We start from the raw sequence: 24,663 nt of genomic DNA, 5'->3' as shown, positions 1-24,663 counted from the left end.
CTTCGACCGAGCAACAGCCTGACCAACGGATTTACTGACAGAATAAAAGGCTGCTACAAAACACCACAAATCTGGTAAAAATCTTCTAGAGACAGGTGAACCATAACTAGGGGATTCAGTTATCACTATTATCATTCACCCGTGAATAAGGAACCAGCCAAAAAGGGTGAACAGATACGACCAAAGAGAAGGCAAAAGTTGTGAATACTGATCGTAGAACACATGTAAGTTACGAGCGCTTTTCAATAAACGAACAGCGATGAAATGGGGAAATGGACAAATTCCATTTGCAAAATGTTTGAATTGAATTGAATTGTATTAAACTGAATATAGAATTTAGGCCGAAGGCCAAGCACTGGGACGTTTGACGTCATTCAGCGCTGAAACGGAAATTTGACAGTAAAAAGGTTTGAAAGATGTAACAGGAGGAAAACCTCGCAGTTCCACTATGAATCAATTGTTAGGAGAGGGTGGACAGTAAGATGGAAGAAAGAGAATATGAAAAGAGGTACAGTAAAAGGAACGAAAGGGGTTGCAGCTAGGAGCCGAAGGCATGCTGCAAAGAACCTTGAGTAATGCATATAGTGCACCGCATGAGGTGCACTGACGGCGCTACCCCCATACGGGGATCTGCAAAGAGAACCAATGAAGATGCGTACTTCATTGGTTTTCTTTAGGGTTTTAAGGTCAAGGGAGGTCATAGCGGTGGCGGCTGATGACTACAGGTCGACCTATGGGCTCCCCAACAATTCCCATCCTAGGTCACAGCGACAGAAAGTCGTGTCACCAGTGATATCTATCAGAGAAGACGTTATGGTCACGACATACATTTTAAGAACGTGAACAGAAAATAGAATTCAGGACAAAGACCAAGCACTGGGATCTATGAGGTCATTCAGCGCTGAAACGGAAACTGACAGTAAAAGGTTTGTAAGGTGTAACAGGAGAAAAACCTCGCAATCGCACTATGAATCAATTTTTAGAAGAGAGTGGAAAGTAAGATTGAAGAAAGAGAACATGAGTGGAGGTACGGGAAAAAGAATGAAAGGGGTCGCAACTAGGGGCTGAGGGAACGCTGCAAAGACCCTTAAGTAATGCCTACAGTGCACCGCGTGAGGTGCAATGACTGCACTAACCCCCTACGGGGTTATAAGAACATGAAGTTTGAAGTTTTCTGTTAAATTCTTCATAGAGTAATGAAAGCCTTATGTGTGTGTGTGTGTGTGTGTGTGTGTGTGTGTGTGTGTGTGTGAGAGAGAGAGAGAGAGAGAGAGAGAGAGAGCGAACACGTAAAACTTCAAATTCGCTTTAAATGAACAAGGGCAATGCTTTATCTATCTTTCTTTTCCTTCCTTCCTTCCCTCCTTCGGCGAAATGAGCCACTGGCCCAATCGATGGCGTCATTCAACAAGGCAGAATGAGTCACGGACAGCATGGCGTGGAATATAAAATGAAGTTTACAATACACCGCTGGAAGGCTGTAATGCCCGCGTAATGCCACGGTCACTATTAATAAGAATGACATAAATTTTACAGCACGAAAATTCCACCACCGTCACGAAATGGATGGATGGAACGTAATTGTTTTTCTTTTTCTTTCTGTTATTTTTTACACTGGCCGGCAGTGCGATTACAAAATCAAATGAAAGTGCGAATTTTAACAATATCCAGCGCGAGGGTTTTAATCAATGCATTCCATTAATATTGCGACGCTAGCCTACAGTTTCTTGTCAATAAATCAAAATACTGAGCAACGCTAGATGATTCTTGATTAATCGATCAAACCCATATTATCAATAACTAGATAAATGAAACCACTTTGGTTCTAACCAAGATAATTGCATTAAGTTGGATAGTTTAAATGAACCAGTCAAATTACAGTGAAGTTCGATCAGTAACGCCAGATAATTTTTAATAAATCAATATATTAAATAAAATCCTATCTAAATTAACCTTGCAAGGTCTGATAGCTCGTAACAAATCTAATGGCCATTCCAATAACCAATCAAGTTGACGTTGTAACACTAGTTCATTCTCATTTAAATTTTAATTTTCTTGCCGTGGTAAGATTCTCGCCTACCAGACGAGAGGACTGGGGCTCATATCCCGCCGCTCACTGGTGGCTTGGGGATGGCGCCATTGCATATAAACCCGGTGGCCCGCCAACCCAGCGGTCTGAAAACTCGAGACGGTTAGTAAGAAATTAGGTACCTGCCCCCGGGGTGTGGGGTTAAACAGTGGGCCTAGCGACACACTAGCCACGTGTCTTAGGCAACGGGACTTCTCCCCCACTGGCTGTCGGCTTAAGAAACCGGAGTTCAGCGCCAGCCCCGGAGGACTTTAACCATTTTAATTAATCAGTCCATTCATTGACATAAATACCATCGCAATTGATAATGTAATCATTTTTAACTGATCAGTTATTTCACCAAATAATGTAACTATTGAAGTTACCTGGTAACATCAGATAATCGGTGATTAACCAATTGATCTAAATTAACCATACACTCCTGAAGATAAGAGGGAGTTCAATTATAGTCTTCGCGTTCCTAATTCCTATCTGACAGGCCTCCCGGAGGGCTGAACTCCCAACATTTATAAATTATATTATAGAAGCAACCACTTTCTTTAGACCAATTAGAAGATTATGTACTTCAAATAATCAGTAACGCACACTTACGCGCACACATACATACATACACATATATTTATATATAGAAATATATATAAATATATAATGTATGTATATATATAGTGTATATGTATGTGTGTGTGTCTGTGCGTGCGTGTATGATGCCTCTTATCATCGTGTATTAATTGAGTTTTTTCGCGTTTATTTATCATTTTTAGAGGTTTTGTAAATGTATCATCGTCTGAATACTAGCAGTTTTCACTTGTAAAATATGATTTGTATACTTTATATATAAGTATATATATACACACATATACATATATACATGTATGTGTAAATATATATGTATATATGTATATGTGTGTGTATATATATATACTTATATATAAAGTATACAAATCATATTTTACAAGTGAAAACTACTAGTAAGAAATACGAGAATTCAGACGATGATAAATTTACAAAACCATTGAAAAGATCATTAAAAACAAACAAACAAACAAACAAAAAGACTCGGTTAACACACCATGATGCGACACATTCAGCTTTAACGTAGATTTCGACCTCCCCTAACTAAATGAGCCCAGATCTCAACCGCTTACAAGGTGACCAGTGCATCCCAGAAGAGAATTACGGGCCAACGACCTGAGCTATTTTGGGGAATTTTTCGTCGAACTGACGTCAGATATTTTGCATGATATTCGAGACTCCACGAAACAAAATGCATGGAAAAGAGTGAATGCAAAAGTCACAGTCTGATGAGGAAATTATATACGTTTTGGCTTCGCTCTGAAAAACATTTTTTAATACTGGATCGAAATGAGCAAAAATATGAAGGAAGATATTTTACCAGGTGAAGCGTTTTATTTATGTGAGAGAGAGAGAGAGAGAGAGAGAGAGAGAGAGAGAGAGAGAGAGAGAGAGAGAGAGAGAGAGAGAGAAATTTACTATTTAAGTCATTTGTAAGCAGACAGAATATAATACTATTATTTATAAACAGAACGAGAATGTAAGGCGATAACTATATTAGAGAATACGCAATATGATTCATACTGACGAGAGAGAGAGAGAGAGAGAGAGAGAGAGAGAGAGAGAGAGAGAGAGAGAGAGAGAGAGAAATTACTATTTAAATCATTTGTAAGCAGAGAGAATGTAATACGATAACCATATTACAGAAAATGCAATATGAATGATGCGGATGAGAGAAGAGAGAGAGAGAGAGAGAGAGAGAGAGAGAGAGAGAGAGAGAGAGAGAGAGAGAGAGAGAGAGAGAGAGAGAGAGAGTAAAACCCGACACGCATTTTGCTCCCAAAACTTCCAGTGACCGCTATCTAATCTGATCTAATCAGATCCATCAGCCGGACGAGCAATTAGAGGTCGTTTACATATTATAAAAGTCACGGGGTCACTAATTCCGGACAACCACCACCGTCTCATTAAGATTTGCAGGAAAGAAATAAGAAAAGAATAAAAAAAATAAAAACAAAAAGATATAAAACAGACGCAGGAACGCACCATCCAAAAAGATAAATGATGTGGATGCGTTTATCAGACGCGCGTTCGGGCCATCAACGTACGTTTTTATTGGAGACGTCGAAATACGGAAATTACAAGGCAGCGATTACGTTAATGGCAGATATTTGTCTCTGGCGATTACGTATGATTTTTTCAAAATCGTATGCAGTCTCTCTCTCTCTCTCTCTCTCTCTCTCTCTCTCTCTCTCTCTCGTGACAGGAAGTCAACAGATGCGATACTTCTCTGGTACGTCTCTGTGGGTTTTCATGTTACTAACTAGCATATTTTCCTATCTCTCTCTCTCTCTCTCTCTCTCTCTCTCTCTCTCTCTCTCTCGTAAACATAAGTCAACAGATGCGATTCTTTCTGGCAAGTCCCTATGGGTTTTCATTTTACTAAGTAGCATATCTGCCTGCTCTCTCTCTCTCTCTCTCTCTCTCTCTCTCTCTCACGTGATCGTAAGTAAACAGGTGCTGTTCGATCCTGAAATTTCTCTTAGGTTATATGCTAATTCTCTCTCTCTCTCTCTCTCTCTCTCTCTCTCTCTCTCTCTCTCTCTCACGTGATCGTAAGTAAACAGGTGCTGTTCGATCCTGAAATTTCTCTTAGGTTATATGCTCTCTCTCTCTCTCTCTCTCTCTCTCTCTCTCTCTCTCTCTCTCTCTCTCTCTCTCTCTCTCACGTGATCATAAGTTAACTTTAGTCACATATTCAAGCATTCTCTCTCTCTCTCTCTCTCTCTCTCTCTCTCTCTTCACGTCTTTCACATGATCATAAGTTAACTTTAGTCACATATTCAAGAATCTCTCTCTCTCTCTCTCTCTCTCTCTCTCTCTCTCTCTCTCTCTCTCTCTCTCTCTCTCTCTCTTATGGAAAGAAAATGATACAGTACCATTTTATCCAAACATAACTAATATCTGCTCAGTTGATTCCGAAGGATAACTTTATTGAAAGGATATCGTATACTTAAAAAATTTAATTTCGTTTCTAAAGAATTTTGTTTTTAAAGAATTTAGTGTGAATGCTGGTGGACATCATTATGTAAATAAGTAAAGAATATAAGGTATTTGGGGAGATACATGAGATAATTTCTGTAATCCACTGGAAATTGCAGGTGATAATCTTCAAGAAGTTATGATTTTTAAAAGTTTAAAGTTTCTGTTGTATAAAATCCCCCTAACGACATCGTGGACATATGATCCAGGCTAAGATTTAATTTTTTATTCTTGTACACACCACCCAACTGCCCCCACATATATATGTATATATATATATATATATATATATATATATATATATATATATATATATATATATACACACTTAGGTATATTATGTGTATATACAAATACGCACACACAAATATAATATACAATATTTATATATATATATATATATATTTATATATATATATATATATATATATATATATATATATATATATATATATATATATATATATATAATTCCATTAAGTAAAAATAGTAAAAGAACATTCTTTGTGCACGACAAAGGACAAAGAACAGCACCCCTAGGATCAATAATCACATATCATATGCAAATTAAATTAAAATGAAAAAAACCTACGAATCGAAAAATGCGTCTATCCCCGCCTCAGCCAACAATATCGAAATGCATACAACAATCTAACTTCGCCCCAAAGGGGGGGGGGGATTTTCCATTTAATGCAGAAGCAACGTATTCAACAATTAGCCGCAATCTCCATTTTGGCCAGAGCAGTACAGAGAAAAAAAATTGAGTATCTAGTACTCTGAAAGACCCAAAGGGGTGTGGGGGTTTTGGGGGCCTGAGAGGTAAGAAGCCAATGTCCCAAACTCGTGAAAGTTGGCTTGCATGTGTGGGAGTCTATTTGCCCATGTATTTAGGAAAGCATGTGCATGTTTGCATACCTGAATATTAGCTAGCTTTTAGTTCAGATTTATCGCAATCACATTTACTTACGTGTACCCGAGCACGAGGGGCATGGTTCCTTGAAAACAAGGTTGAGAGTAAACAATGTGGAATGGAATGGAATGGAATATTGAGCTTAGGCCAAAGGCCAGGCACCGGGACCTATGTGGTCATTCAGCGCTGGAAAGGAAATTGAGAGTAGGTGGGTTTGAAGGTGTAACAGGAGGAAAACCTCGCGGCTTCTCTATGAAATAACTGTTAGGAGAGGGTGGATAGCAAGACGGAAGAAAGATCATATGAATGGAGGTACAGTAAAAGGAATGAAAGGGGGTTGCAGCTAGGGGCCGAAGGGACGCTGCAAAGAACCTTTAGGTTAGGTATACCTTAGTTTAACGAGACCACTGAGCTGATTAACAGCTCTCCTGGGGCTGGCCCGAAGGATTAGATTTATTTTACGTGGCTAAGAACCAATTGGTTACTTAGCAACGGGACCTACAGCTTACTGTGGAATCCGAACCACATTATAGCGAGAAATGAATTGCTATCACCAGAAATAAATTCCTCTTCATTCTTCATTGGCCGGTCAGAGATTCGAACTCACGGCCAGCAGAGAGCTAGCTGAGAACGGAACCCACACTCCCAACGAGGAACTATAAAGAAGAACCTTTAGTAACGCCCACAGTGCAAAGAACCTTTAGTAATGCCTACAGTGCACCCCGTAAGGTGCACTGACGGCACTATCCCCCTACGTGGGTAAGCATTGTGATGCAGACATACTTTGGATACCTACATCATAATGATAGTGGACAGACTGATACGGAAATATAACAGGATTGTTTACAGTTTAAAAAGTTAGCATTTCCTAACTCTTCAAAGCTTATCCCCCTTAAGGAAATAAGATTCTTTGACCTTCCTTCTTGATGAATAATGCAACCTTTGCGAAGCAATATCCAGTTCGTACTCAGTGACGAATGAAAGAGATTTTCTCTAAAAAATAAAGGCTTATGAAAGACGTACAATGACACAAAAAGACACTATTGCAGCATTTCATGAAAATGAACACGTATCTAGCAATTTTCTATTCCTAAAAAACTAATGAAACATCACCTGCGATAACGGCATCTTTCGCAGAGACACGCAAATCTCTCTCTCTCTCTCTCTCTCTCTCTCTCTCTCTCTCTCTCTCTCTCTCTCTCTCTATATATATATATATATATATATATATATATATATATATATACATACAGCATATATATACATATATATATATATATATATATATATATATATATATATATATATATATATATATATAATAACTGAACCACGAAAATATGGAACGTGATGGGTATATACGTAAAGACAAAATCCACGAAGGAAAAAGAGAAACAATGGCGTGCTGCAAGGCCTTTCGACTTATATGCCTTTACTTAGCAGACTGCTAAGTAAAGGACTATAAGTCGAAAGGCCTTGGAGCACTCCACCGTTTCTCTTTTTCCTTCGTGGATTCTGTCTTTATATATATATATATATATATATATATATGTATGTGTGTGTGTGTGTGTATAATACATATAAACAAAAGACAACTGCTTTTAATTAAACGTAACAATAACTGCTAATGATCCAGGGTGAGAGGGAACATTATTTCATCTGACGACCGTACAATGACGGCACAAAACCTGTAAATACATCAAAAGCTGATCATCCTTTCAACACCCAGGATAAATAAGTACACCAAGAGAAGCCAATCTCTCAGAAAGAACAGGCACGAGGATATTTTTATGCTCGTATGCTACCTCAGAAAAAAATTCCAATTTGCCTTTGCAGGTCATATTCTTCTGAATAAAAACATGTTACCTGTCTCACAGCTATACATGCATATTATATATACATATATATATATATATATATATATATATATATATATATATATATATATATATATATATATATATATATATATATATATATACATACATACATATGCATTTTATATATATATATATATATATATATATATATATATATAAAATACATACATATATGTACAATCTTTATATACAGTAATATATGTATATCAATATACATATATATATATATATTTTATATCTATAAATACATATATATATATATGTATATATAAATATACATACAGTATATACATATATATAAATATACATACATACATATACAATACGTATGTAAGTGTACGTATAGTAGTGGTGTATGAATACACACAACATAATCATACATACGACGCCAGAAGCTCTGTTCGAAAATTCTGAAGTTGTATAATAGGCATTTGTTATCGAGGCCATCAAAGTGGGAACTACAATTGTAGGGCGTCACACAACAATGGCTCGCGCCAGCAAAGCTATGAGGAAAAAAATGAGGAGAAAAACAATTAAGTTTTTAAAGATGAGCTGTTATTTAGTGTAAATAAAGCAATGCAGAAGGTTCAAGTGGGTATATGCGTCTTTACTGTGCCATAATTCGAGGATATAGGTCGGGGTGCATACATCTCAAAAGGCGTTCAGATCTACTACTTGCTCAGAAATGCCACACGGAGAAAGACCGATAAAAAACAGAGAGAGAGAGAGAGAGAGAGAGAGAGAGAGAGAGAGAGAGAGAGAGAGAGAGAGAGAGAGAGAGAGAGAGAGATAATATACAAATATATGTTCGACGTTAATGTATGCTGAAATTATGCGAAAAGATACCACCAATGTTCTTTTGAACTTGAACACAAAGGTTCATGATGTTATTTTTGTCATCATTTGACAGTGGCCACCATATCTAGAATTCTTCTTTTTTTTTTTTTTGAAGGTTGGAAGGTGGTATAAACCGAAATTATTTTGATGCAGCGACCATCATAGGGACCTTATCTACTTCTTTTTTTTTTTTTTTTTTTTTTTTTTTGAAGGTTGGGAGGTAGTTTAATCCGAAATTATTTTGATTCAGTGACTATCATAGAGGCCTTATCTAATTCAATTAAAACCAGGAAAAAGTGTCTCAGACACATTTTAAACAAAAGCAACTGATGGAGACGTCCACAAACAAATTACAAAGCTTTGAGACCGATCACTTTCAATGCTAAATAGAATGCTAAATGTACTTTCAATGATGGAGACGCCAAGGCGGACATGGCTAGCCATATCGAACTAGGTTACTGCAAGAAAAGAGCAGACCTCCTTGCTATGTCTAGGAATGCTTATATATCTATTTTTCTCGCATGTCATCTTTTGTTACGTGGAAGTTACAGACCCTTTCTCTTTCAATTTCCCCATCAGTCCAGCTTTTGCTGGGTCCTTCTAAGAATACGATAACTCCTTTTTTATCTAGCACGCTCAATTTACCGCCCGGGTACTTTCTTTTTAATTATTCGTTTTACTCATTTTTCATTCCTGCTTTTCCTAACCCCTACGCTCTTTTAGGTGACCAACGTTCTCCCATTATCTTGTAGTACAAAAACCATTACCACAATGAGAAGATCCTTTTCATCTATAGCAACCCAAAGACAACCTTTTAGTAACACAACTAAAAACACCTTTCTTGACATTCAAATTTTTTTTCAATGTGTCTGTCTTTAAAGTTCATCTTGCAGGCACACAAGCACACTTAAACCAGACAATCTGTTACCACCCAACTTCAACTTCAACTTCACAAAGACTTACTCTTACAGGTTCAATAAACGACAGCTGAAAACTATATCGTCATTTTTTTAAGTAAACTAGATCAATAGTGCCAGAACGGACGAACACAAATAACCTCTTATCTCTGTCTATAATATATTATGATACCTCCCACTCGCAAGTAAAAAATAAAATATATAAATGAAATTCTCTCATACCCTCCATCCAGAATACTGACTTCTGAAATCTCCAGCTTTCTTTGTACTTCCCAATTCATTACACCTGCCTCCCTGTTTAAGGTAGGGATTTCATTCTCGATAAGCCGTTCAACACATTTTTCTTGCCTATCCTGGTACCTGATCCCAATAAATATGCAAATCATTTCCAAAAGCAATGACGGACCAAGAAAAAAATGAAATTGACAACCTCACCTGCCATGTACTAGGCAACGTAGTATGTACAGGAGGTGTTTCCCTTATTTAACTTTTCCATCTCGATCAAATACCGACAAAAGTCATGCAAATCACTGAAGCACAGAGAATTTAATGCCAAAAAAAAAGTAAAAAAATGTGCCGAAGCTTCTTCGGCGCAATCGAGTTTTCTGTACAGCGTATAATGCTGTATGAAACTCTCAACCACGGCCCATGAAACTCAGCAGCGGGCCATGAAACTTTCACCCACGGCCCGGTGGTGGCATGTGTTGTTGGCACCTATAGCGGTGTCAGAGGCACGATCATGGCTAAATTTAACCTTAAATAAAATAAAAACTACTCAGGTTAGAGGCTAAATTTAACTAATAAAATAAAAACTACTCAGGTTAGAGGGATGCAATTTGGTATGTTTGACGATTGGAGGTTGGATGATCATCATACCAATTTGCAGCCCTCTAACCTCAGCAGTTTTTAAGATCTGAGGGCGGGCAGAAAGAGTGCGGACCGACAGACAAATAACCGTATCAACAGTTTTCTTTTACAGAAAACTGAAAAATTAGGTGAGTCACACATTTCAACCTGGATTCATAAGCACCTACCGCATACAATATATGAACCCAACTACATGACGAGAATGGACTAAATGAGGTCGTGAAAAAGAAAACGTCAAAGAGAACTCCACACGCTGAGAGAAATTGATGGGAATCGTAATGAACTTACCTTGATTGTTGTTGGTGGGGCCTTTTGTGTCGGCGTAAGATGGATACAGGGCTTTGCATAGTGTCAGGGTGACGGTCAACAATGACACCAAAATCAAATTTGCTCTGAAAAGAAAAGGGAATGATGTCAAGGTCGATTCTCGACTAAAAAGAGCAATTTTCAAAGCTAGTAATGATCAGAAAACTACATATTCACATACCTGTGTATCTATGTATCTATTTGTACACACCAGACACATACATATATGTATGTATGTGCATTTATACGTGAACATATACACACACATATATATATATATCATATACATATACACATTACGCATATATATACATATATATATAATTATATATATAACTATATATAATATATATATATTAAATATATATATATATATATATATATATATATATATATATATATATATATATATATATATATATATATATATTATCTGATATATATATATGAGTGAATTATCTTTTCAGTGCTTGAATAATTTACTTGTTGACATTTTCATGACTAGTTTAAAAGGTAGAAAAATCCAACCACAATGAAACGAAGGATTAAAGAAGATATTTCAACGACCAAAAAATGAAAAACCCCAACATTTCTATAGCTACATCATATCTTTCTTTTAGCTAACTATAACATTCAGTTTGTATAACTATAAAATTAAGAATAAGAAAAAATACTGACGCTAAAACATTACTGAACCACTGTACGTACTGGTCACAGATCTTTAAAATAGATACATAACTTGGTCAGATGTAATTCACATGGCATTAAACTACAGTAGCAACAAAGTCACCAAGAAAAAAAATGAGAAACTGGCAGTTTCTGTCAACAAGAGAAAGGAACATTAATAAATTCATAATAATGACAAGGTGATTCGTACGACATCGTAAATAACGCCACCGTTATTTATTTAACCCCACTGCTTGTATTTATCACTTTTCAATGTACCCTAGTCATGTAATTTTCTTCCATTTGAATTTATGCAGGGCAATGGGGACTCGAATACATTTATAAAGGTAAATAAATGCAACTTCAAGATGAATGAGACTTTACCGATTTATTTCGAAAAAACTTTTTTATTTGTAAACCAAAGAGAACTGCTAAAACAACAAGAATCTGGAGAAAGTTAAGTATAGCTTAGTTTAACCAGACCACTGAGCTGATTAACAGCTCTCCTATTGCTGGCCCGAAGGATTAGATTTATTTTACGTGGCTGAGAACCAATTGGTTACCTAGTAACGGGACCTACAGTTTATTGTGGAATCCGAACCACATTATAACGAGAAATGAATTTCTATCACCAGAAATAAATTCCTCTAAGTCTTCATTGGCTGGTCGGAGAATCGAACACGGGACCAGCAGAGTGCTAGTCGAGAACGATACCCACCCGGCCAATGAGGAACTAGAATCTGGGGAGACACTGATATGGTTAAATGAAGAATGAATGGTAAACGTATTCATTGAAAGGCTAAAACTTTCGGAGAAAAATAGGATTCCGAAAAACCAAACAACACATTTGGATGAAAGCCAATGGAGAAGGATGAAAAGCAAGGTGTTAAAAAGAACAACGTTTAAGGGACCGCAATAACTACCGAATCTTATTCGATTCCAATGGGTTAATCTAGCGAGCGTTCGGCGGCGAACTCTAAAACACAAACTTTGATAAGGAATACTTTGGAAGTCTTTTTAAAGGAACCCTTCTCAAGAACCAATTCCACACTCCCCGTTAATAAGGCACATATCCTACACGATGAGAGAGAGAGAGAGAGAGAGAGAGAGAGAGAGAGAGAGAGAGAGAGAGAGAGAGAGAGGAATTTATTTCTGGTGATAGAAATTCATCTCTAGCTCTAATGTAGTTCGGATTCCACAATAAGCTGTAGGTCCCGTTGCTAGGTAACCAACTGGTTCTTAGCCACGTAAAATAAATCTAATCCTTCGGGCCAGCCCTAGGAGAGCCGTTAATCAGCTCAGTGGTCTGGTTAAACTAAGGTATACTTAACTTATGCGATGAGAATTACCTGGAATATCACAGATCGTAACTAACAACCTATAAGAATAAAATCGAACTTGAGAGAGAGAGAGAGAGAGAGAGAGAGAGAGAGAGAGAGAGAGAGAGAGAGAGAGAGAGAGAGAGAGAGACTTTCACTGTAATAAAAAAAATTATCGATGACGCAAAAATATGAGTTATCCTGGGAAGCAAAAGCACAAAAACTCCCTCATCAATAAATGTACCCAGTACCCAAACACATACGATGGTCAAAAGTATACAGTACATGAACATCGGAACATTCGTAAAATACAGCGATAATGGCAATTCAATTACTACGAAAAAAGGTATAAAAGAATTTAAGCTTTTTCGCTACTAATACAAATAAGTACTATGGATCGCCCGCGCGTTCCTACTCGCCTATGAATAATCACTGTAATTTTGTCAATAAAATTTCGGTAACCTGTTATCAGGTGCTACGCTGGTTACATAGCACATTTTTCTTGAAATTTAAAGTGTTCGGAAAATCTTTAATGCCAAAAGCGATCTGAAAGTTTAATGTGAAGATTAAAGACTACAAGAATTCTATTCCCACTACAGCATGGCTGTGTATATAGGAAGCGAAGTTAATTGATTTGACAAAAAAAAAAAAAAATTCACGCTCAATAAGGGAATACGAAAGAAAAATAAGGTACTGAACAAACTACAATTGTGCTAAGTATTATCATACTTTAGATTTCCTTTCTTGTCCAATTAAAGAAAAAAAGTGGCATAAAAATCATCATCATCATCATCATCGACAATAACCACCATAATAATAATAATAATAATAATAATAATAATAATAATAATAATAATAATAATAATAATAATAATAATAGGTGCAGGCCCTTTACATAACATTTCCTTGAATATTATGAAACTATTTACAGTATTTATTACAAAATGTTTCCCCTGCAAGATCTTGCCCTAGCGATCATCGAAAGCAACCCGTCAAAGCAATAATAAAAATGTTAGCAAAAACAATTGCTGTTTCAACGACATTTAACTTCTAGAGACTTCTTTATTCTTAATGTATTCTTCTCGCCTGCATGTAGGTGGAATAATAAATTTCCAAAGGACACGAAAATGGAAATGGAAATGAAAAAATGTTAGTAATAATGAATAACATCCTGTTTACAAGGACAGTAAATCAAAAGCTCACTTCTAAAGTCATTCGAAGTTCATTCACATCAAGGAGAACACAAATTTCCCCACAAAATTAATCGAGTCTTTCGGGAATATGGAAAAAAAGATAAGAAGAGAAAAAGTATAATGAAATTAATATGCTCCATCTCATTCCTCAACAATGAAAGTATTATTTGCTTTCTTTGCATAAATAAAAGCTTGGGCTAGTCAACAACGGTGGTAAACAAACCACTGTAATGTTACATAGCCGGATGTTTGTAGGTATGAAATTTCCTTTCTTCCTGTACTTGTGGTACAAATAGTGATATTTTATCCTTGACATTTCTGAAGTTTGCTAGAAATTTGATGATTTTTCTGGCATTTTTATTGAAAAATAATAATAATAATAATAATAATAATAATAATAATAATAATAATAATAATAATAATAATTCATTTCCTTCATACTGGTTGGTATTACCACCAGTGTAACGAAGTTTTAACCTACCACCTATAGCTCAAGACCTGTTAGTCTTTGTCGCCGTTAAATGAGAGAGAGAGAGAGAGAGAGAGAGAGAGAGAGAGAGAGAGAGAGAGAGAGAGAGAGAGAGAGAGAGAGAGCAACTCTAAATTGCAAACATGCTATATAAATCCCAAAGCGAAAAGCTGAACCTTTAAACGTCAAGATCAAACAAGCAATAACATTCAACCATTCGTCACACGGACTTGGCGGTTTATTGAAACCAACACACACATATTTACAAATGGACGGTTTATAAGTTATTGATACATGAGGCCAAGAGGCAGTGGTGAATCGACTATTAATATTGAATGGTGATGGATGATATTCATATCGAAAATCAACCGCAAGGTGTTATCAATGTGGGTCAATGTTCACAAGAGCACACCAATGTTGTAATTTGGAAAGGGTTCGTGGTAAGGAATAAAAGTGAGTACGCTTCAGTAAGCGTCATCCCAACCGTACAGGCCTCTCCGTTTGTTAATGCACGAACAATGAAAAAATAATAAAAACTAAATTATTATTATTATTATTGGTGAAGAAATCCACAGTGCTGCAGATGTAAGTCGATATTTTAGAATATAAACAAACGAGAGCTTTCGAGAACCTGCTCGATTTTCCTTGACAAGGAGAATGGAAGCTCTCTTTTGTACACATATTTCTAAAAATATATATTTACATCTACACCACTGGATTTCTTCACCATTTTAGTGACTCGTGCTATTATTATTATTATTATTATTATTATTATTATTATTATTATTATTATTATTATTATTATTATTATTAAGAAATTCACATTGTCGTGAAAAAAGTTGCGTAATAAACATCCACAACTATATAGTAAATTGTATTACTATGTAAAAGATAAAAACATCTTTTACACAGTGATACAATTTACCATAACTGTGGATTTTGATTTCGCCATTATTAATTATTATTATTATTATTATTATTATTATTATTATTATTATTATTATTATTATTATTATTATTATTATTATTCAGAAGATGGAACCTGTTCTTTTGGAACAAGCCCCTGCTTCCAAAGAACATAGTGCTCATTTGAAAGAAATAATAGAAAATACCATTCTGTTACTTCTTTCAAATGAACACCGTATTCTTTGGAAGTTTGAAAGAAATAATTTTGCAGAGCAGTGCACACTTCTTTCGGCGAATGAACAACCTTCAGAAAACATAAATCACATACGTACTAAAATCTCTACACAGTGAACTATTGTTATTTCCAGTTTCGTTACAGAAGTCAATAATGGAATATAGATGAACGCTGAAAAAGAGCCTTCACAATTGAAAAAAAAAAAAAACATCTTATTCTCCATTTCAAACTTCACAAAACTGAGTAGCATTCCTTCTTTTCAGTATAGTGGCTCAAACCTCAATCTCTGTTCCAGTTCTGCTCTATAGGAAAATCAGTCTTTATCTTTTACCTAATTTTAGTATATATGGTCTCATAAAAATATGGCAAAACTCTTACGCCTACAGAATGCATTATGTAGGATAATACCCTCGAAAAGATTGACTGCAACAAAATGAACTAAAAATAAAGGTTGAATATAATAAAATGATTTATGATTCCACAAACAAACAATTTAACAGCAAAGCACAGACATTAAGACAATCATACGGTAAGTCTCACAAGGACATTTTCCGTCTCAAATGGCAAATGAAAGTGGACTTTCATTTTCCGTAAATGCCTTCAATGGCATAAAAGAAAAGTATATTAAATTATGAAACTTGGTCCAAAATGTAAATGCGCCGTAATTAAACCCAGCAATAACGCACTTCCTACCACTAACCGGAAAATCCTGATGAGCGCCAGAGGTAATTAGTATTCATTTGACTGCAGAAGACTTGGGCAGTACTTACATTCATTACTGCAAATGTGAAAAAGATGGGCAAGATTCAGGCAAAGTCTACCGTATTCTTCACGTCATACCGTTTACATCATTCTTCTTACTCTATGATATATACAAATTGAGGAAACAAGAAAATAAGAAAATAAAGCATAAAGGAGGAAAATTAAGTTTTTGTTAAACAAGATTTTTGGATCGTTGAGTTGGAATGAAAATATAGTTTTTGAAAAATATGTAAACATTATATATGAGTTCATGAGAAACTAATAAAATTGGCCAAATTCTTTTAAATTACGCGTTTTTTTAACATCTGGAGTATTACAAGACAATGAAGAGATGGACACCGAGAATACTCGATAAATTTATGACATTTTCAAATTTACTCCTGAACTCAATGAGGAAACTTTAAGTTTCATTTAAGCAATATTTGTTCAAGAATGATAAAAAACTACATTAGTACTTGTACGTATGATAATAAACGTAAATATAATCCTATATGCTATACAAGCTTTCCGGAAAGTCAGATCTTGATACGGTAAGTTAATACATACAAAAGCGACAGATACGCAGGGATATTTCAAATGCTCAAATATCACCCTTTGAAAGTAAACATTTTCTAAATAAGCCAACAATAATCATCAACGACTCTACATTAAATTTACATTACGAAACAGCGACTTGAGACATACTGAGAAATAACGTAAAGAAAAAATAGATGCGAGAGGTAAATGGTAACTTTAGGTTTACGTTACGAAGAAACGTAAGGCGAGAACGAAGACTACTTCCTTCCCCTTCCCCTCCCACTATTGGAATCTCCTCCCCCCCCCGACCCCACTCCAAATACCCCTCCCCTCCCACACCCACCCTCAACCCCCACAGCGATTCTGGTCCTGGAACACGGAATTGAAATTATTGGATTTTCCGGTCACGGGATTCCATGTGTGAAGGTTGAAGAAGGCTTAGAGGCCGAGAGTCAGGGAAGTGAGAAATGAATATGCGGTATCTCTTGCCGTCAACTGGGTGTGATGAGGGAAAGGAGAGAGTTTGCCCTTCACCCAAAACATACGACATGATCAAACATTTCAGGTCGACAGAGAGAGAGAGAGAGAGAGAATTTCGTCCAAGCGAGAGGAATAGAATCTCGTCAGAGAGAGAGAGAGAGAGAGAGAGAGTCTCGTCCAAGAGAGAATAGAAACTCGAGAGAGAGAGAGAGAGAATCTCGTCCAAGCGAGATAGAATAGAACAGAGAGAGAGAGAATCTCGTCCAGAGAGAGAGAGAGAGAGAGAGAGAGAGAGAGAGAGAGAGAGAGAGAGAGAGAGAGAGAGAATCTCGTCCAAGCGAGAGGAATAGAATCTCGTCAGAGAGAGAGAGAATCTCGTCCAAGCGAGAGGAATAGAAACTCGTCAGAGAGAGAGAGAGAGAGAGAGAGAGAATCATCCAAGAGTCAGAGAGAGAGAGAGAGAGAGAGAGAGAGAGAGAGAGAGAGAGAGAGAGAGAGAGAGAGAAAAGAATTTGAGAGAAAGTCTTGATATGAAGAAAAGAACAAGTAATCTAAAAAAACTAAAAGAGAGAAGAGAGAGAGAGAGAGAATCTCATCCAAGCGAGAGAAATAGAATCTGTGAGAGAGTCAGAGAGATGATTTGAAACGTTATAGAAAAATAAAGCGTAAAACCTCTAAGAAATATTTCTCACCGATCGAACATTGAAAAATCTCGTCAGAGAGAGAGAGAGAGAGAGAGAGAGAGAGAGAGAGAGAGAGAGAGAGAGAGAGAGAGAAAGAGAAAGAATAAATTCAGTGTGTGTGTGAGAGAGAAAAGGAAGGAATAAGTTAATCTTGATATTTAAAAAAATAGAACAAGAAACCTTCTTTCAACTTTTTATTTCCTGAAAAAATAAATTTGTTTTAATCGATATTTTTGCTAACTTTCTATTTTCCTGAAAATTTTCAGGCATTATTTTTAGTAAACAGAAATATACAAGCAAGGTTTCCAAAACCGAAGGTAGTATATGACAGTTAAAGCAATCAGGAAATCAGAATCATATTCAGAATCAGTCACAGAAACTATCAAGAGCACAAATAAAATGCAAATAAGTTAAAAAATCGTTAATTAATCGAGTATGATATAAAAGGAGTTTCTCTAATTCTAAATATCAAAACGTTCCAAGTCGTTTTCATCTATAACAACAACGACGACGCAAGAATAGCCATTTTATTATCATAATAATTAATATCCCGCAAAAGATAATTCATCCCAGGATTAGATATCTCATTGCCCGGCCTTAATTCCCTAAGACAAGCCATAATTGGAACACGGTCCTGGATTACAACTCAGCCGAGTTCTGAGACCGTTTATGTTCCAGTGAAGAATGTCTGCAATGGTTATTGGTAATATTAAGGGAATTTCATTTCCCTGGCTCTCATTCACTTCCGGTTTTGGAACGATGTCCTTTGGATTTTACGTGGAATTTTAACTGTGACCGTTTGCTTGCCATTATAACATTCGGTCGTAATTGTTGATTTGGAAACAAAGGAATGTTGCTTTCAGCTTTCTCTCCGTAATTGTAGAGCTGAAAATACAGAATGATTTCAGTGTCTCTCTCTCTCTCTCTCTCTCTCTCTCAATCTAATAGATCTGGCATCGACTCTGTCGCATACTTTCTCGCGACTTATGATGGGTGACAAATCATCTAATCAAGAACATCAATATCGTACTCATTAAATTATTCAGGATTAGCTATTGGTTTTAATGTTATTCTGTGACAAAAAGAATCCTATGTGATATATTTATACATGTACTATACACATACAGTCACACATATATGAGTGTATAATATATACATACATATATATTATATACATGTATATATTTATATATAAATATATATATATATATATATATATATATATATATATATATATATATACATATATATATATATATATATATATATATATATATATATATATATATATATATATATATATATATATATATATATATATATATAAATATATATGTGTGTGTGTGTAATTTATAATCAACTGTAAAATACTTTCGTGTCAGTAAACCCATATCCTAACAAAATTACTTTAAACTTATCAGCACTGCATACGGTTTCTCTCGAGACAAATACATATAAACCCCCCCCTCAAAATATCTACCTCGTTACATCTACTTTCCGCAGTATTTCAGTGTTCTTTTTGTGAACACGAGTTCCCGGTATCACACTCATTAGTTCGTAAGCGTCCTGCTCTTAAAAGCAAGACGTCAAAATGGAAATCTAATGAATAAGAGTAAACACCGTTTGATGTTTCCCTTTTGGACTCCGGCGTCACAGCGGTCATTGTTGTCGTTGTGATGAGCACAGGGCAAATGACGATGCTCCTAATTAAGAGGCGTGGTTTGATGCACTTAAGGGGCGGGGCTTGACCCACTATTACAGGGCGCGGCTTCGTCTGTGATATGAAAGGCTCGTAAGTGCAAACTAGTCTGGCTAATAAAACGGGTTATCTGAAAGGCAAAAAATTCTTTGGTGAGCTAAACAAAAAAGGACCCTTAGAGAGAGAGAGAGAGAGAGAGAGAAAATGCTTTGGTGAGAAAGAGAAAACAAGACCCTTATGAGAGAGAGAGAAAATTGTTTTGGTGAGCTAAATAAGAAAACAAGACTGTTAGAGAGAGAGAGAGAGAGAGAGAGAGAGAGAGAGAGAGAGAGAGAGAGAGAAATAAGAAAACAAGACCCTTAGAGAGAGAAAACACTGTTTTGAGTGAGCCAAATAAGAATAAAAGACACATTGTTTTAGAGCTAAATAAGAATAAAAGACAAGAGAGAGAGAGAGAGAGAGAGAGAAAGAGAGAGAGAGAGGAAAAATGCTTTGGTGAGCCAAATAAGAAAACAAGACCCTTACGAGAGAGAGAGAGAGAGAGAGAGAGAGAGAGAGAGAGAGAGAGAGAGAGAGAGAGAGAGAGAGAGAGAGAGAGAGAGAGTTATCTGGTGAATCAAAATAATGGCACTCTCCACTGAACCTCAGTCCCAGCAGTCACATCCTTTTTGTTCATTCAATCCACCAATTTAATGACATTTGCCCTGAAGCTGGATGACGACTAATTACAATGCTGGGATCCTATTCCCCAATAATGAGAGAGAGAGAGAGAGAGAGAGAGAGAGAGAGAGAGAGAGAGAGAGAGAGAGAGAGAGAGAATTATTATGCACGCTCTACGTAATTGCCTTTCTCATAGAAATAACATGACGAAATAACGTACATTCAATCAATTCAAGATTGACCTTTTATCCTTCTTCGAATAACTTTATACACAGCAAAAAAAAAAAAAAAGAACTTTATACATAGCAAAAAAAAAAATCTTAAAATACAATGTTCGCTAAGGTATGATCATCAGCTAACGAAATGCATGACTGCATTCTTTGATTGCATTTACATCGCATGCCAATGGAGGCACAAACGCAAAAACCTTTGTAGTCACAGGAATGAATTCTCCATAAAAATAACTTCATACTAGTGTCAGGAACTTGTTTGTGCTGTGTTTCCGAGAAACTAAACTACGATCTCTTGATGGAAAGATTATTCTTGTTGCTTTTCTGCATGTTACTTAGATCAATGTTTTATTTTGTGTCTGTGAATTTTTATTTTTCTCGTTTTGAATTTTATTTTAATTGACTAAGTTTTAATGACGACTGGAATTCACTGAACTGTATTAGTTTAATCCATTATTTTTTTCTGAGTAGTTTTTATTCATGTTAACGTAGTTTATAAAAAAAATTAATTTTCAACCTAAACAGAGGCAAAACAAAAAATGAAATTGTATACTAGTAAAATGTAATCCAAAGAAAATCTTTGGATTATATTTTACTAGTACACAATTTTATTTTTTTGTCTTTTGCATCTATTTAGGTTGAAAATGGCTAAATGTGCTGTAGCCGAAAAGTCCCTAAGTAATAAATATGCTCGCTAGAGCGTTTGTTTGGCTGTTCCTGATCACAATATAATAATAATAACACTCGAATTTCCTTTCCTCGTGCCTCTTTCCTTCTTTATATATCTCTCTCTCTCTGTTTCTTAGTGATGGTCAAATCCTCGCTTACCATGAAAAGATATGCCATTCGTCTTGGATAGTCTAAGGAAGGACCCACTTCCTTGCTGCCATACCTGTACTGGACACAAAAGTCACGCGTATGGGATAAGCCTTGCAAAGCTGCTTACCTACTTCGCTTGGCTCAAAGGCATTTCATTTTTGAAATCTTTATTTTAAACAATCATGTTTGTATTGCTTCCTTTGCTGTTTCTCATTTTCCGATGTACAAGAACAATTAAAAGATACGAGATAAACAAGTGCTAGGCATGACACATTATTACGCATAAACAAATACATATTTACTTTTATATATATATATATATATATATATATATATATATATATATATATATAAATATATATATATATATATAAATAAATAAATAAATATTTATATATATATATATATATATATATATATATATATATATATATATATATATATATATATATATATATATATATATATATATATATAAAGCATTAACCTGTTTTCCCTTGCACGAATTGGATCCAGAGAATAACAACAAAACAGCCTCTGCCACATTCATTCTTCGCCTCTAAACTGTGGATGAAACCCAACCGTAGACAATTTCCACAACACTAGCTATCTCATGCACCCATAAAAGGGCTCACCAGCAACGTCTCAAATATCCCTGCCCACTGGCCTATTCTCCTTTCATGCACTCTCCATTTCTAGGTCGTTTCCCCTCCTAACTACTTTGAGCAACCTATTGTACTCCCAGTCTTTCCACATGGCAAAACCATCTCAAGCAATATGATACATCTTTTCATTTAAAGTGATCTTTTACCATTACTACGTATCTCCACACTTCTCTTCTTTCCTGTTCTTCTTATGCCACATAATCTCTCTCTCTCTCTCTCTCTCTCTCTCTCTCTCTCTCTCTCTCTCCTAAACAATAATCCATATAAAATAAGAGAAAGCACATTTTGATATCGGTCTATTTCAAATTTCCTCTTCTTATTCTACATTACTTCCGGCAATCTTCAATCTGATCACACGAGAGAGAGAGAGAGAGAGAGAGAGAGAGAGAGACGGTATTGTATTCCAATTCAGTCAGTTCAAGCCAGGAGAATTCGTTCACTTTCACACGAATGGTTATCGATATCAGCAAAACGGCGAAGTAGAAGAGGAAGAAGTGCGATCGACGAAAGGCGGGACAGGGAGTGACTTTGGGGAACAATCAGCAATTCTGCAACTGGTGGCGGCTGACGGAACATGCAACAACGATCTCGAGACGATACGTTATCGCATACTTTGCTCTGGCATCGGCCCGATACGACTTTCCTTTGAGGAAATGCAATGAGGAAGGGGAAGGCTTGGCGGAAGTGAGAGAAGGATGGGCAGGGGAAATAATAAGAAGTGGAAGGGAATGGAAAAGGAGAGAAGCAGGGGTCGAGAACATAATGGGATGGGAGTGAGAAGAGGTGAGGAAAGGATGAGAAGGGATAAGAAGGGGGGCAGAGGGATGGTGTGAGAAATTGAGTGGAGATATTGATGGAAGAGGAGAGTGGATTAGTCAAGAGGATATGGGGATGAAAGGGAGAACGAATGGGGAATAGTCAAGAGGATATGGGGATGAAAGGGAGAACGAATGGGGAAGAGGATGGGTAGAAGGGCACTAAACAGAACATGGAAAAGATGAAGAGGGAAGAAGTGGAGAAAGAAATTGATAGGGGAAAGAGAGGAACTTCACTGATATTTCTTCTTACTAATCAACGGAAACGTGGTCAAATCTCATCAACGCTCCATACTTTAGAACATTAAATCCCACTGAACATTGTAATGACCTACAAATAAGCCACCCAAAGCTATCTAAAAATGCACTTAAAGACAAAACAAGTAAAAAATACGCCGAAGTTTCTTCGGAGCAATCGAGTTTTCTGTACAGCAGCGGACCATGAAACTCAGCCACGGTCCGGTGGTGGCCTGTGTTGTTGGTACTTATGGCGGTGCCAGAAGTACGATCATGGTTATCTTTAACCTTAAATAAAATAAAAACTACTGATGCTAGAGGGCTGCAATTTGGAATGTTTAATGGTTGGAGGGTGGATGATCAACATATCAATTTGCAGCCCTCTAGCCTCAGTAGTTTTTGAGATCTGAGGGCAGACAGAAAAACTGCGGACGGACAGACAAAGCCGTCACAATAGTTTTCTTTTACAGAAAACTAAAACTATCAGGAAATATGTTACCACTGCACCAGTGTAATTCTGAACCTTCCATATTATTATATGTATTCAACCTACAAACGTTCATTGACAAGGAAAGACTCAAATAGAGAAAAGTACGTTTCTAGAGTCAACAGTCAATATTTAGACAAACAACAAACAGGCAACAAATACAACTGATATCATTCATTGCCAGGGAATATTACGAAACGACACGTTCTATATCAAATGAGCCCCGTAGGTGGGTAGTACCGTCAATGCACCTCATGTGGCGCACTGTAGGCATTACTTAAGATTCTTTGCAGCGTCCCTTTGGACCCTAGCTGCAACCCCTTTCATTCTTTTAACTGTACCTCCTTTCGTAATTCTCTTTCTTCCAACTTACTTTCCAACCTCTCCTAACATTCGATTCATAGTGCAGCTGCGAGGTTTTCCTCCTGTTACACCTTTCAAGCCTTTATAATGTCAATTTACTTTTCAGCTTTGAATGACCTCATAGGTCCCAGCGCTTGGCCTTGGGCCTAAATTCCATATTCTCTCTATTTATCCATCAAATGAGAACCCGAGGGCGGGCCATGCCATGTTGCCAATAAGACAATGAATGAACCCCACTCGCATTCTTGCAATGCAACGATGCGTTTATACCATAAAAGCCAAACGATCGCGCATGCAACAGAACATTCAATCATGCCTCTTCAATTATTCACTCGTCACGAGAGATGACGTCAGAGAAAGGCTGGAATTTCAGCGCAGCAAAAAAAAAAAAAAAAAAAAAACAAAAAGGAGCGGTATCGTTTGATTTGGGTCTTATCGCCAATTTCTTTTGAATGTTTGTGCTCTGACCACATTTCTGTGTATTAGCTGTAGCGCTTTCAATACCATCAAGTTGCGCGTTATTACGATGAAGTTGCTAATTCGCAACACCAGGTTTAAATACAATACATAACATAATTAAAGAAAAAATTTACTCACAT

At 36.3% G+C, this 24,663-nt stretch overlaps 1 protein-coding gene across 6 annotated transcripts in view; it reads right to left on the bottom strand.

Annotated features, from left to right (window-relative positions):
- LOC136833218 (collagen alpha-1(XVIII) chain-like) overlaps positions 1 to 24,663 on the bottom strand; it is a 665,928-nt gene that overhangs the window by 599,475 nt on the left and 41,790 nt on the right. For all 6 annotated transcript variants that reach the window (XM_067095081.1, XM_067095086.1, XM_067095082.1 and 3 more), the window contains exon 2: positions 10,843 to 10,946. In XM_067095081.1, coding sequence (XP_066951182.1) covers positions 10,843 to 10,946 — 104 coding nt within the window. The remainder of the gene's footprint in view (positions 1 to 10,842; positions 10,947 to 24,663) is intronic.

Source organism: Macrobrachium rosenbergii, chromosome 51 (genome assembly GCF_040412425.1).
Source record: "Macrobrachium rosenbergii isolate ZJJX-2024 chromosome 51, ASM4041242v1, whole genome shotgun sequence".
Taxonomy (NCBI): domain Eukaryota; kingdom Metazoa; phylum Arthropoda; class Malacostraca; order Decapoda; family Palaemonidae; genus Macrobrachium; species Macrobrachium rosenbergii.
The sequence above is the reverse complement of the archived record's forward strand: the minus strand, read 5'-3'. Positions and strand labels throughout refer to the sequence as shown.